The sequence below is a fragment of the Falco biarmicus genome, chromosome 7, assembly GCF_023638135.1.
Source record: "Falco biarmicus isolate bFalBia1 chromosome 7, bFalBia1.pri, whole genome shotgun sequence".
Classification (NCBI taxonomy): Eukaryota; Metazoa; Chordata; class Aves; order Falconiformes; family Falconidae; genus Falco; species Falco biarmicus.
The window spans coordinates 54,689,722-54,705,045 of NC_079294.1; the positions used below are offsets into that span (position 1 = coordinate 54,689,722).

Sequence of the window (15,324 nt, forward strand, 5' to 3'; positions counted from 1 at the left end):
AAATCAACAGTCAGATCACCTGTCAGTCTTACATTTTGAAAGCAAATTAGTTCATAAATGTGGTAATATGAGTTATATTTGAAAACTACACTCAGCTGATCGTTAAGATGGCTGACTGTCTACTTAAGACCTGATCCAAAGCTCATAAAAGTCAACAAGTCTTCCAATTGTCTGAAATTAGTTTTAAATCAGACATCAGGCAAATGAACGGGTGTATGCCTGCGTATGCACACGTGTATGCCTGATAGGGGTGCTTGTGACTTTTCTAAAATAAAAAACAGAAGACCAAGTGCTTTGTGCAGATCCTCATGAAATGGCAGGTGAAATGCTTACTGACACTCAACTGGTAACATGAATTCTGGGTACTGCACTGTTTTGTTCCCGTAAGAAGCCATCTAAACGGTGGCATTGTTAATGTTGTTTTCCGCATGTCAAATGCTTTGAACTAAGCTGGTGAACATCTTAATTCCAGCTTTGTCAACACTTAAATCATCTTACCACCAGTGTATACTGTAAAATCACCACAGGGAGAAGGAAGTGCACAGCAAATCAAGTTTATTCTGCCTGTCATTTGATTTTTATTTCTAGAGCCAAGTTCTTTACTGAATTGCACTGCAGGCAATGCCATTAATTGCTCTTGGGGATATAAGTCAGTGCAGAATTAGGCCTCCATTCTTCTCTATAGAAACTCATTTGATGGTTGGTGTGTTACACATGGGCGTATTTTGCCCGTTCTTAATGATTTCTATTAGACAGCTATTGAGAATGAGTTAAGCTACTCAACATCTTAGGATATTTTATTGGATTCTTTTCGCTAAATGATCTCAGGAACCCCTAAGAGGATAGCTTATAAGATACTTTAAAAATAGGAATATTAACTTAAAAATAAGGACATTAGCTCGTTAATTTATGAGCTTCCCTAGAGGAGAGTTTGTTTATTTGATGGCAATAAATAAACTGGCTGTACAGTATAGATATCTCAGGCCTCAGCAGGAGTCTTGGCAGCCATATAGAGAAATTTTTATATTCACATCAATTATATGAAGAGGGATATGTCCATTCTTCTCTTTGCAGATTCAGATCATTAATATGGGGTTACAAGGAGCCCCTTCTCAGCTGTTATCATTAACATAACAGAACCGAGTTTGACAGGCATTTTTATCTTGGCTCCTGATTAAAGCAATTTAGCATTTATATATCTGGACCAAACACAGTGGCTATTAGGTCCAAAATACACACAGGCACATGTACATGCATGTGGATACACACGCAAACCCACAAGACACACAGACACACACACATAAACACACACTCACGCACTCTTCTTAAAATCATAGTAATTCCAGAATACTCCAGAAGGAACCAGATTTTTTTTAAGGAAAATTCTTTTTGTTCACATTTGCAAAAAGGACCAGGTAGTTGTTCTGAATCTTCTAGGCTAAGACTATGCCAAGGCATAACCAATAATGGTTGGTCTTCATTAAAATCTTTGTCGTGATTGAAGAGCTGTTATTGCAGTGAATTATTAACTACAATAGTCTAAAAATGCTACTGTACTTATATCTCTTTAATTTTTCTTGTCCTCTAGACTATGGAATCACTGAACAGTGGCAAACCTTTCTTGCAAGCTTTCTATGTTGATCTTCAGGGAGTCATAAAAACCCTGAGGTATTATGCCGGTTGGGCAGACAAAATCCATGGAATGACCATTCCTGTAGGTAAGGAGGATCAAAGCAGAGGTATGCACCTAATCATTCTCATGGCCAAATGGCTTAATAGATTACAGCTTTGTGAAAGATGGAAGAGAACCTTGTTTTGGTCTCATAGTGTGTAGCATGTTGCTGAAGCAGATGTTTAAAAGTTAGCAAGGGCTGGACAAGACAGTTTGCTATTGTTCTGCCCTGCGAGCACATCCCAAAGAGTGTTTTGTTTCTCTTGCATGTGTCCATCTGAGAAGGAGATGGCTCAATACCTACATTTAAATATTATTATACTTATAAAAAAGGATGCAGTATAAGCCTGACAAATACCTTGTAACACATGAAAATAGTGTTAGCTGCCTCTTTAAGAAATGGTAGCCTTGTGTCTGTATCTTTTTTTATATATGTCTTCTTACCGCCTATGAAAATCATTTTACTTTGGATTAACACTGGATCCAAATTCGTGCATTCTTTTGAGAGAGTTTGCAATGTTACTACAGAGAACTGTACACACTCATCAGATAATTTTGTTATACATGCTTCTTCAAATTATTCAGTGGGATGCATTTTATATTGTAAGTATGAGATACATCTTTATGAGTGCTAGAAAATTAGGTACTCTGCTCTTATTTTCTGCTAAAGAGACAAGAAAAGAAAAAATCCTTATTATTATTTTTATTTAACAAGTCTCTTCCTCCTGCCTCTCCCTCCTAGCTGTTTAGCAAATACAGGCTGCATTTTCTGTTATGAACATACTCATTTTCAGTCTGGACTGCATGTACCAACTTCTATAATTATGTAAAATGGCACATGATGGCAAAGAATGATTTTATGCAGGTGCAGTCATTAAGATGAATGTACTCATCTTCTACCCGCATAAAATAAATCTTTGGAAAATCAGTAAGGAAAACAAACATTTAGTCTATGGATTTGTTTTGGATTCACAGTGTGCCCTGTTCGTTACACACGTGTGTTTGTTACACTTTACTGAAGAGACCAGGAAGGCACACTCACCAGGAAATGAATTTCACTGTTGCCCATCTATATCCATAAAATTGCATAATGTAACACAGTACCTGCAGTACACTAGCTTGCCTCTATACAGCAAAGCACAAAATGACCAGTTAGTCAAGCAGATAAATTGAAAATTTCACCCAAAATTTTCAGGAGCAAAACAGATCACATAACTCTTTATCGCAGTGTTACTCATTGTGGTTTTTCAGCTTATTAAAATTGCAGTGTGCACTGACTAACGTTTATCAACACTAGTATATTTTCACCAAAGAAATTACCATATTGGTATTTAAGGTGTAGACTCCCCTGTAAGGACTCCTGAAGATTTGCACAGTCATTTAGGCTGAGATTCATAAATCCTGGTTTTGCTGCATGCACTTCACTTTTAAACATGCATACCATAAATTCATATATTCAGCAGATTTCCTGTTCCCTAATCTCTTTCTCCCTGGTCAGTGAATGCCTCCTTCTCACTTGTTAGCCCAGCAGGTACACAGAATTTTGGTCAGTCACCAAAAAGCATTGCCAGGTTAAGAGGAATAAAAATCCTCTGCTTATTCTTGTCCTCAAGGAGTGTACCAGATGAAAACCCTGATTTTTTCAGGAAGGTGGGTTACACTGGGGGAGAGGAAGGCACATTTTCAGCATCCTTCTTAAATGCAAACTTCAGTCCTAACAAACACAGTTATCAGTAGTGCAGAATCCCAAGTCCATTCACAGATTTTCAGGGCATCAGTTCTTCCTCTTGGTTTAATGCTCCTCTATTCCTCTAGTGTCACACCATAAATTTTTCGTTCTCATAAAGCTATTTTAGAGCAAGGCCACTGTTAAACAACGGTGCTCTTTACATTCATTTATCATCAGCTCATCAAAAGAAACCAAACAAGACGACAAAACCAAAATAAAAACCCTATTAAATCTCCTTGTCTTTCTGTTCAGTAAGTTAATAAATCTGAAACCTCTCAATCTTTTATCTGTTTCTGCTGAGGTTTTCCTCTAAAATAAAAATAGGCAAGTGACAGACAAGTAGAAGAAGAACAGTGCATTTTACAGTCACATTCCTTTTGGTCACAGAGCTGCTAAAATCTTCAGACTGCCCTTTCCTTGCTGACATGCGTAAAGCCTTAATGATTTAATCTAAAACAGAATGAGGCTAGACTAGAAACTGTTAAACTAATAAACTTAATGCAAGCAAAAATTGTATCTTTAAATCGATATATGGTATGATACAGCTTAAAGAAACAGCTCGGCTCTCCTCACCCACTTGTTTGCTGTGTCCCGCTATATTAGGCATGTGACTCTATTATGACTGTTATGCAAATAAAATATCTAGGACAGAGACTCCTGATGGAAATCTGAGCAAACACATTTGTGGAAGGTATTGCTATCCCAAAGTGAGATCCCTGGGCTTTCTTTCTGATTAAGAAATAAAGATCTTTGGGCCAGGTGCTAAGCAGCTTCAAATTGATCCAGCTCTATTAGTATCAGTGAGGACTGAATGCTCATTTACATCACCTGAGAATATTAAAAAAAAACACCCCAAAACCCTTTAAGACTAATTTTTAAGTTGCATGTGGGATCAGACTGTGAGATCCCTCTCAGGCAATGTTCTTCTGGCTGCCAGCTAGTAAAAGGGTAGGAGTAACAATCATCAGCAATAACATCTTAGAATGTGTGATTAGCGCGACTTGTATAAACTAATCTTGAAACTCTAAAATATTTTTAAAGTCTCCTATTTAATTTCTGAGCACGGGGGAGCCTTCTGTGCTCATTGTTCAGAAAAAGGGATTCACTTCATCAATCTTGAGTTATTTTGTCATGGTAACAGCTTATTTTACACTATGGTCAAGGCGGCTCTTAGACATATCTTTGGCCTGTCCAGAGGCATCTGAAGCACCTGAATAACTTCAAGTCACATACATTCACAAAGATATTGTTAGAAAGCAACCTCAAAAATCAAATCTTAACAGTAAGTCTGTGGATGCTGAGCTTTGGAAGTAGGTGTCAAAAAGGGCAGCTGTCTAGAGTCTAGTGGAAGAAAGCAGGGCAAGCAACTCTGCATGGGAGGTATTGCTCTGTGAAATGTTCTGCCTACATTTGGTAGAATTAACCACCATTTGTCTGACTTGGCAAGCAGGTCCAGGTTATCTATAACTTGATGTTATGAAGCACACAGACATGTGGCAGTGATTATGCAGTGACAATCTAAAGTCAGACAGTGCTAACGTAACTGTGTTACTGTTATGTTGTCACCATCCTTCTGGCTGAGAATCCACCTCTCACAGTACTACCGAGTACAAGCTGGTATTTTTAGCTGACTCCTCTATGTGCCTCTTGAACACTAAGACAGTTTTGCCTGTATGTACTTCTCTCTGTTTTGACTTCTACTTTACTTCTGTCTGGTCTGATAATTCTTCCTATGGTCTGTGAACCACTGCTAGCATCCATGAAAGATAACCTAGAAAATCAAACTGATCATCTTGATTTGTGAAACATGTTCTCACCTCCACTGGGAAGTTGTTAGGCATCTAGAAAACGCTGCAATGACATTTTGTCAATGCAGAGCAAACCAACTGGTCAGCTACTTTCTTCCTCCTTTTCCTGATGCAAATCTCATTTTCTCTCTCTCCCTCGCTCCTTTATATCCTCTGCTCTGTCCCTGTCTTGGTTGCAGACTGTGGTTACCTTTCTGGTATTATTCTGCGCCTGGCCCCCAGCTGACATATTAGCTACTCTAGCTCAGGTTTCTACTGAGCAAATCCTGTAAAGTAGATGTACAGAAATAAGCAGACCTGAAAATAAGTTATTTCTAATCAAATTTAAGTTGAAGTCTTTACTTAAACCCAAGAAGCTTTATGGATTAACCCATTTATTGTTACCAGATGTTCAGTACAGGACATTGCAGCAGGTTCCCAAAATGTACTCTCCGTTGTGAACTTAAGTCTTGCCCTGACATCGGACAAGGCTGGCTGCAGCTCTACACTGAATGGGGTAGAGGCCACAGCTGCCCACATGCCAAGTGCTGGAAAGCACATACCTCTGCCTTGGACAGGGACAATGGGAGCAAAAGCCCTGGCATCTCCCATCCTTGTCCTCCCTTCCTCCATCTGACCATTTGCTATCCTGGCAACTCATGGCCTGTGACTGAGCCTAGGTAACCTTCCCAGCATTTTCACAAACTTAGTTGAAATCATTTTTCTAAGTAAAGAGATTCAAGTTTTTTCTAGATAACCAAGCACTGCAGGCTAAGGGGCACATTCAGCTCATCCCTTAAGTATAGCTATTCCCTCAGCCATAGCCTCACTAAAAACATTTAACCTAAATCCAGAGGTGGTTTGAGCCTGGGCTAGTTTATACAGCTGCAAGGCTCAATTTTAGGTATGAAAGTGCTGTAAATCTGCTTTGCATAGATGCAGGCCAGGGACACTAACAAAGCTGATGGTTAGACAATACCGTAACTGGTTCTTTAAAAACCAGGTTGATTTTTTTTTAAAAAAAAAAAAATAAAGGTCATTTCCCTGCTCTTCATCAACTGGGAAGAAACCTACATCGCATCACAGCATGTATAACCTCAGCACTTACTCCCAGACCACAGGCAAGTGCTGAAGCAGCAACAACTGTGCGGCTTTGTGAGAGAGCACAAACTCCACCAGCCCCCATGACAGTCACTTATACCAGCTGTGCAGAATGAGCCAGCGCAGAGACCTGCCGCTCTGCTCTGAGCAGGCCAGGCCATGCGAAATGTCCTGCAGACAACAGGCCTGACCCCACATCACAGATCTGTTTATTTCGTGACCTGACTTGGGCTGCCCTGAGCTCAACAGTGCTTTAGTTAAGGACTGCAGATCGAGCGCTATACTTACTTTAACTAATGATACCTCTCACCCGTGGAGATTTTTTGTGATTTTTGTTCGTCAAGACCTTAAAAACAATTACCAGATCAGAAAGTTGAGTAATTCCCTTTAGCCTCACACCATCCATATCTGCTGTTTGTGAATATGCAGTCTGCTTTTCGTGCATCTTCATTTGTTAGGATCTTTCTTAGTCCATATTCTTATTTCTGTCAAAATTCCAGTGAGAAAAGCCCATGCTTTCCAAGTTTTTAGTGACTTGGTCCCTTCATGTATTTATTCACCTTTGCCTTGTCCAAAAGGTTTGTGAAAACTGCTCCTATTCTCTGTTGTCTTGTTTTCTAGCTGCATCCAACTATTCCCTGTCAACTGAAACTGCCTCTTTAGCTTGAGGCCATTTCTGATACAGGCCTTGTTCTATAAGTCAGCTGTACAAGCATGGCTGTATGATGACCCCTGCATTCTCCTTAGCATTGTCTCCTGTAGTAAATCGTGCTCAATTACACATCAATCACAGGCTTCCCCTCTTTGTTCCATACCTACAGATTGTTGTGTATCATTCCATTACTTCAAACTGCCTGTGTCTTCAACGGACGATGAGTGAGATGTATGTTACTCTCTTATTCCCCATCTGCTTGTACATATACCTTTATACTGCTGTGTTCCAGTCATGCCTTTCAGGAAATTGCCTTTGTGACTTTTCCTTCACTTCTCTCACCCTGAAATCAGCAGAGGCCAGTAAGTGGCTTCCTTGCTACTGCCCTTTTTCGTGTGGTACGCTTGTCCTCTTTCTCAAGGAACAAAGCGGGTTACTTTCTGATGGGATGCTTGCTTCCTTTGTTCTACAGAAAGAACAATTAGGTTGCTCCTGAACCTAGGTTTCCCATGCTGGCTCATGAAAAAACATTTCCATGACTTCTTTATTTCTTTTACTGTCATCAAAGGCTGATCCTTAGAGCTTTTTCCCTCCTCTTTTTTTTGTTCTGCCAAGTCAAACTGCACTTGAGAGTAACCATGCTCATCTGTTTCAGATGGAGATTATTTTACGTTTACAAGACACGAACCCATCGGAGTGTGTGGACAGATCATCCCTGTGAGTATCTCTACTAGCGCTTTCTATTTATTTTCATTTGAACCAGCTCTCTTTAAAGACACATAAAACATGGTCCTCAGCTATGTGTGTTTTCCATTACGAAAAAAGCTGAGCTCATATTGTTGACATATCTTTAACAGCCTCCCTGCAAATGCTTATTTGAACATGCTAATAGGGTTTAGGCTCTGTTATTAGGAGTTAAGTTCTCAAGTCATAGAATTCTCATGATTAAAACAAGCAAAGCAAAACACAGTGTTAATATGCTGCCAGTGGTTATGGATGTTCACACAACTTATGGAAAATTGATGCTTTGCTGTGGTAGTCTTTTTATTTATTTAGTTTTTACTGTGATTTAACAGGCTCCTCAGTTCCTGGGAGAATGTGATGCATTTTAATTCCATTCTTTCCTGCTATTTCTTTTACAAGGCTGGAGGAAACTCCAGGAGACATATCATTACAATTAACATTGTGCAGCTAATAAAAGACATGAAATGTTTATTTTATTTGTTGAGAGAGAAACACAGCGTTTCATCAAATCTAGTACTCCCCCTACACCTCAATATACATCCTTAATATACTCTTGCTGAACACTGCATGGGAATTACACGAGAAGCTAACTTTTTCAGAACCAGTAAACTGGCTTTGGCAGAAATTTCAATGGGAGGCTCACATATAGCTATTAAAATATTGTGTGGAAGCTTTTTTCCTTGACAAAGCACTGGGGAACTAATCAGGACATTCTCTGAAATCTTTGTTGATGGGGGTTTTTTTTATTATTTTGTTCATGTTAACCACAAAGCCACTAAACAGCAACACGCAGCAATTCCATTAAAAGAGGAGCAGCCAAAAAAGATTACTTTAACAATGTTAAGCCCTTTTCCCCTATTTATATTTGTTGTTATTTCATGTCTTTGTTAAGGGGTGGCTATTGTGTTTGGCACTCAGTAGAAACTCAAACATGCAAATGACTCCGAGACTGTGGCTATACCTGTCCCACAAACACCTTCACACTCTCCTAACCTGACCCATGAGTGGTCCTTATGAATGAACAATTCCACAGCTCTGTCCTCATTCTTCAGCCAGGCACATGGATAAGCATTTGCAAAATGACAACCCCAACATCTAACTCCAAAGTTGCTGGACATCTCTTAGGCTTGTCTGATTGAGCTTAACTGAGGTGTGTTGATGAAACTTGGCCACGGGCTGAAGATCATGCCAAAAGCAGGATATATTTAGCTTAGATTTGTAAAACTCTTTGTTCGGGATACCAAGCCATCGACCATACTTGTTCATTCTTCCCCAGGTTTGTTCTCCAAAACTTCAACATGGCTGTCATACGCATCTATTCTAACACTGCTGCTAATCTGTTACATATTTCCTCCACAGCTACCAGTCACAGAGTACAGCCCCCGTGCCACTGCATGCACTTAGCCATTACACTAGCAAATATGGTATTACAAAAATAAAATTAAACAGCATGCCTAACACTAAACTCCTCATCCTCTTTCACATCCTAGCTTCCATCAAAACATATGCTCTTTGGCAGCTCTGTAGCATAAACAGGGCTATATACTACCCTATAAAACTCTTCACAGAGCTCTCCTTGCAATACCATTAGAAGTGCAGGCTGTCAGCACACTGTTGGCCCTACAGCTCCCCTCCCAGGTTTATATACTGGAGATGGAATTAAAACATCACTTTGTCTCCGGAGTTTATAAACAACTGAGGGAGTAAAAAATTGGGTGTTCGGTGATGGAAAGACAGTTGTGTATTTTTTCAAGCTAGCCAGGGGCTAGATAGATGTCCATGAGAGTGGCAGCTGATATGCATCAGGCACTAACGTGTTCTGGCTAGTGGCTGACTCTTTCTGACTGATATTTTCTATTTTCTTTCCAAAGGAAGTTATTCTATGCATTTATAAGACTGATTGTGCAAATGCAGTTATTTTATTACTATGGCATTTCCACGGAAATCAGCGAGACTATCCACTTAACCTGTTAGGATCAGGCTTTGATACAAAAAAGGCTTGTTACTCTTATCTTTAGCCACAACTTGTTTGTCCACTAAACTAATATAATTTTCTACATCTTCTACTGCAGTTAAATGAAGTTGAAATTAATGATGACACAAAATTTTATATCAGCCAAGAGTGTTTTTCAACTTGTGTTTTACTGTTCTTTTAACATCTTCCAGATAAATGGCTCAGTAAGAAATTTTCAAGAAAATTAAATGCTTTGACCAAGCATTGACATTTATGGGTTTTTTTACTGTAATCCCATCAATTAAGGATTATATACTTTTGAGTATAATTTTTGTATCTATCTTAAAATGTATTCAGGGATAGGAAATTTACATGCAAAAATGCTTCAGCATGAACAAACAGTTCTTTCCAAATGTACCAGAAGCAAGAACTATTTGTGATGGGGGAATTAAAAGTGCCAATTGCAATACAGTAAATGAAATAAAAAGTTGTGACTAAAAAAATTAACAGATAACAGAAGATTCTTTTATGAAGACTGTGGGTGGGGGCTGTACTTCTTTCAACAGGAGAGAAAGAACTAAAAGGTCACTGTTGTCGCTTTCTTAATGGCAGTAATTAAAAAAAAATCCTTGCTTTGTGCTGGGAAAGATTTATGTTGCAGATCAGCCTGAGAAATAAGTGAGGTAGCAGCTTGACATCTTGAAAACAAAACACCACTGCAATATTTTTCCATCTATCAACTTTTATTTTTTCCTACAGTGGAACTTCCCCCTGCTGATGTTTGCATGGAAGATTGCTCCAGCTCTGTGCTGTGGCAATACAGTAGTTATTAAACCAGCAGAACAAACACCACTCAGCGCTCTCTATATGGGAGCCCTCATCAAGGAGGTAAGAATAATTGGCAGAAGTAATGTCTCTGTCTCTCCTTGTGGGGGAAGGAACTACTAGCACATGCCTAGTTTAACGTGCTCTATCAGTTTTCATAAATCATGCTTCCCTTCATTCATTCCTATTTTTACAGGCTGGGTTTCCACCAGGAGTTGTCAATATTTTGCCAGGATTTGGTCCAATTGTTGGTGCGGCCATAGCATCTCATGTTGGCATCGATAAAATTGCTTTTACTGGATCCACTGAGGTAAGAGGATTCATGGATACGTTACTGTAAAATGTGAGTAAATACTTACGGAGATAGTAGTAAGCCCTTGTGCTACATTTCTCAATGTCACTGAGTAAAAGGGCTACATTTAAATCAGTGGTCTGTCCTTCCCAACTAAAGGGAAGTATGTACTGCAGTACTTCTAAAGCAGAAATGGCTCCTTTCCTCCAGCCCCTGCTGTGCTCAGCACCTCAGCACAGGAGATATGCCTGGAAAAATATTGCTGGGATTTCCTGTGGGCTTATGAGGATGTGAATCACATGCAAGTAGGCAGAACATCCCATGTATATCACAGCACACATAAATGCTGCTTTAGCATCCATAATTTGTGTATCTTGGCGTACTTAGGGGAAAAGGGGAGATGACGGGGGCAAACTGGGGCAAATGTACTTCAATTTTGGTGTTGCATTCAAATATATTGAGGAGGAAGTCTAAAAAGGAAGGAGTGCAGGGAGAAAAGGAGACTGTCCAAGGTGTCTGTTCCCAAAATGATGGGAAGAAGCTGGCCAGAAGATGAAGGGAGTCAGTTGTCTAATGGATGCCAAAATGTCTCGCTATGAGTCTATAATGCAGATGTTACAGAGGAGGTTCAGTCTGAAGATGAAGGCTGTAATCTACAGAAAGTGTAATGAATGCCTCAAAATTCAGATCGTTTCTTGCTCTCAAACATGTGCAAAGCTGGCTGTTATCAGGGTTGGGGTGGGGATGATAGAGGTACTCCAGACTGAAGTCACAGGAGAAGGGGCCTTATCTCATCGTCTGAAGGCAGACAGAAAGGAATCTCAGTGGGAGTTTCAGGGCTGGTTATATTTAGAGAGTGCTAAACCCGACCCTTTTCAATTCAAAATCTGACAAACTATTGTATGGGGGGAGCTAAACCCCAGGGATCCTGTCTGTCTTTGATATGTTCGACTCCCACTCATGGCAGTGGGAGGCTTTATGCATCCCAGGGATACTGCTCTCCACAGTGAGTCAATTTGTTTTTGATTTAGGTTGATAAATTCACTGACCAAGCAGCCCTACTAGATATGTGTGGGTATCTCCCTGGTGGGCCCAGGGATTGCAGAGACCAGCTCAATTATTTCAAATAAATTATTCTGGTGGATTTATCCTGTAATCGAGTTTGGAAGTCACCATACATGAGCTTAAATTACCAGTAAAGCACAGATGCAGTCGCATGCCTAATTTGCACACACACAGTTGTTCTGCAATTACTATATGCCTGTACATTATTTTTTTCCTGGCAATTTTAGATTGTAATATACACAGGTTACATTCTAAGTCGATGGCAACATCAGATTTCAGAGTATTCTATGGAATTAGCCTAGTTGTTACATCTCCTGTAACCAATTTATATTAGCATCCTGGAATATTGAAAACTTCAATATGAGCTGATTACCCCCCATAAATTAAGTTGAAACAATTGTTTTCATAAAGATATGTGGTCTCTGTTTAAGATAAATATTCTATTATACAGGATGTTGCACTGTTTGGAGGAGGAAAAATACAGATGGGTTAGGTTTCAAAGTTGTCTTTTGTAGCCAAAATAAATTTTTATTGTAGTTCCAGACAGCTTTAGTTTTAATAGGCGTTTAAACTCAAAAGCTGTGGGTTTTATACTAACTCAGTGCCTACCTTTAAAAGCCTTACTAATAGGAAGTGAAAAGCATTACAGAGATGAAAAAGCAATTCTCTAAGAACCTAAAGCAAGAACAGATGGAACGTTTTAATGCAGAGTTAGTGTAAACTATTCCATATTGTTTCTGATTTCCTGTAACACTGAATTTTTGTAACAGCAAGTCAACATTGTAACATTTTAAGCACAATGCTGTGATATGAGCTGTACTATAGAATCTTTGACTTCTCCAAACCAGATTTCAATTTCTAATGAAATAACAATGGAAATATTTTGTCTCTCTGGTCTTGTCTGAGGCATGTCAACTGTACACTCCAGTGATGTGGATTTCCAATAGCCATCAGATACATAAACACTACGATATTAACTTCTATTCCCCCATTTCATCCAGGTGCTAGTTAAGGCAGTTAATACTTTCAACTTGAGCAAGTTAATGATGAAACCTATCAGTACAAAAGGAAGGATCTTCGAGTTTATATGTTGGAAGCACAGGTTTTTCTCAAGTTCTCACCATGAGGTTCTTGTGGAAAAAAGTATACATTCTTTACCTTTGAAGTATATACTTATGGCTAAGGAAAACTCCCCATTTGCCTGTAAATATCACAAAACTCAGGCTACTACTATCTATTTCCTGTAAAGTTTTTTTTTTTTTAAGGCAGAAAACAGGCTACCCTTCCTACAAAAAAAAATAATACTGTTTCCCAAAATCTGTAGAACCCAATCCATAGAAACATGAGCCAAAAGGCCAAGTTCATGACCTTAAATCAATAAAGCCTGACATAGCCACACTAAAGATCGATCCAGCCTAGCACCTTATCTTGCAACATGACCAGTAACAGATGCTTATAGAAGAAGAGAGCATGTGTAGAGTGATCTTTCCTGGCTGTAGCCTCACAGCTTCTGGTAATCAACAATTTAAAGACTTCCTGAGCCTGAAGGTGCATGTGGACAATTGTATTTAATAGCAACCAATGGCCTTGTCATCCATGCATCAATCCCATACCTCTTGAAACTCCTGACTATATTGAGGCCTCAAGCCCATGTCTACGCAACGAAAACACATAAATGACTGAATTTACAACACTGACTTCCAATTTATGATGCTGGTCCAGTTTGCACTATTTCTCTTCTGTTTCTTAGATTCTGTAGTGCTTTGAAAATTGTTTAAAGTACTACTGTTTACTCCTCATACACTCCCCCACAAATAATGTATGAAAAAACATAAGGAGCTCTTTTCCTTTGGTACCATTACTGTTTGATTCCACTTCTCTCCCTCTTTCCTTCTAACTCCTCCTTTTATGGGTTAGCTCACGCACACCAAGAGTAGTGTGACAATTCTTTTATCGCTTTGCCTGCCTGCTTCTTATGAAACACCCTCCCATTGACACCACCTCACCCAGTCCCCCAGTGCACGGCTCTCAAAACTCTTCCCTCTACAGCTCACTAAAAAGAGTTCTGCAGACGCTCGGCAGGCTATGAATTTCACTTTGACAACTGTCACACTGAAAGAAAGAAAATCATACTGAGTACGAAAGCAAGCCTAAAAATATTGTACCTTCTTGGATTCCAGCAGCTTTCCTGGCTTCTCTGCTTGCTTTGGTTCATACTCTTCAGCAGCTTGTTTGATATGGGCATTTTAACAAAAATGTTTATTTTTACTGTGTTGTTTTCAGTGAACCAGGGCTAAGCCATGATCCTCCTTAATTACAGCAATCTCCTCTCAGGCTTCACTGACACATTTTTTCCTCATCTTCCGCAATCAGATGAAACTGAAACTGCCAAAACCAATCTTTCTTCCAGTCAATCTGACCACATCAACACTTGCTCCTAGCCCTTTCCTACCTCTCCTTGAAAGCCCATAATCAATTTAAATATCTCATTACATCTTACTGTATTTCTCCTTGATCCTTCTGGTTTCTAGCTGTAGGTGAAACTCTCACTCACCAGGACCTTGGGAGTGGTTCTCTAAAGCTCAGCTATCTCCCACACTATCCCAGCTGTTCACGGTACATGCCCTTTCCCTTTTACTTTGCCTTAGTTTCTTCACTGTTCCATGTCTTCCTGTCTATTTGAGTTTCTTTGAAAAGATATGGGGAACAATTTAATTAAAATAAAACTCAGTCATTTATATTTTCTGGGCTTAAGTACAGATCCAAACTCAGGATGTCTGGCTTACCCATGTGTCTGCTGTTGGGCTGCAGAGCTCAGAAGTATGGGAGAGGTTATATATAAGTCTCTTCCCCAGTCAAATGAACAGCAGACTGACTTTATTTCCAAGAGAAGTGCTGCCGAGGGGACCATTTTTACACATATCAGAAATGCAGAAAGGGTCTTTGTATTACCTTCTTATTTCCTGAAAGAACTTTTGCTAAGTAGCAAAGGTAAGAGGCCTTCAAATAGCAGAGAAAAGCAGCCATCAGAAACTGCTTTACTCTTCATTTGCCTTTATTTCCACTCAGATCTGTGCATTCACTTACAGGTTTTGCAAATACAGCCCTATTGACTGCTGTGAGCTGTCTGGCCATGTCTCTATATGTACACCCATCTAAATGGGAACTGTGTACTTGTAGGTTCCTGGTGCACATGGAATAGTTGGGTTTAGTATGTTCTGGGCTTAAGATCAGAGATGATTATGGGGAGCAAGAAGTTAAACATTTAAAATATATGCAATTAAAGCAGTGGCTGCCTGAGAAACTGTATTTTGCTTGTTGCCAAAGTTTAATGAGTTCTAATAACTTCTGTTCAAAAACAAATGTTACCTCCAAATCCGAGTAGCTTACAACTCTCTCCAGTTGTTAAATGCTCTCTAGATGACAATTATAGATAGCACACAAAACATTTGAAGCCCTGGCCAGCAAGAAATGTATCCTAAGTGGCTGGTTTCCACTTTGTT

The 15,324-nt window shown here is 39.4% G+C and overlaps 1 protein-coding gene across 2 annotated transcripts in view; it reads left to right on the top strand.

Moving 5' to 3' along the window:
• ALDH1A2 (aldehyde dehydrogenase 1 family member A2) overlaps positions 1-15,324 on the top strand; it is an 82,042-nt gene that overhangs the window by 49,024 nt on the left and 17,694 nt on the right. For both annotated transcript variants that reach the window (XM_056346287.1, XM_056346288.1), the window contains 4 exons: positions 1,589-1,718; positions 7,597-7,658; positions 10,399-10,527; positions 10,661-10,774. In XM_056346287.1, coding sequence (XP_056202262.1) covers positions 1,589-1,718; positions 7,597-7,658; positions 10,399-10,527; positions 10,661-10,774 — 435 coding nt within the window. The remainder of the gene's footprint in view (positions 1-1,588; positions 1,719-7,596; positions 7,659-10,398; positions 10,528-10,660; positions 10,775-15,324) is intronic.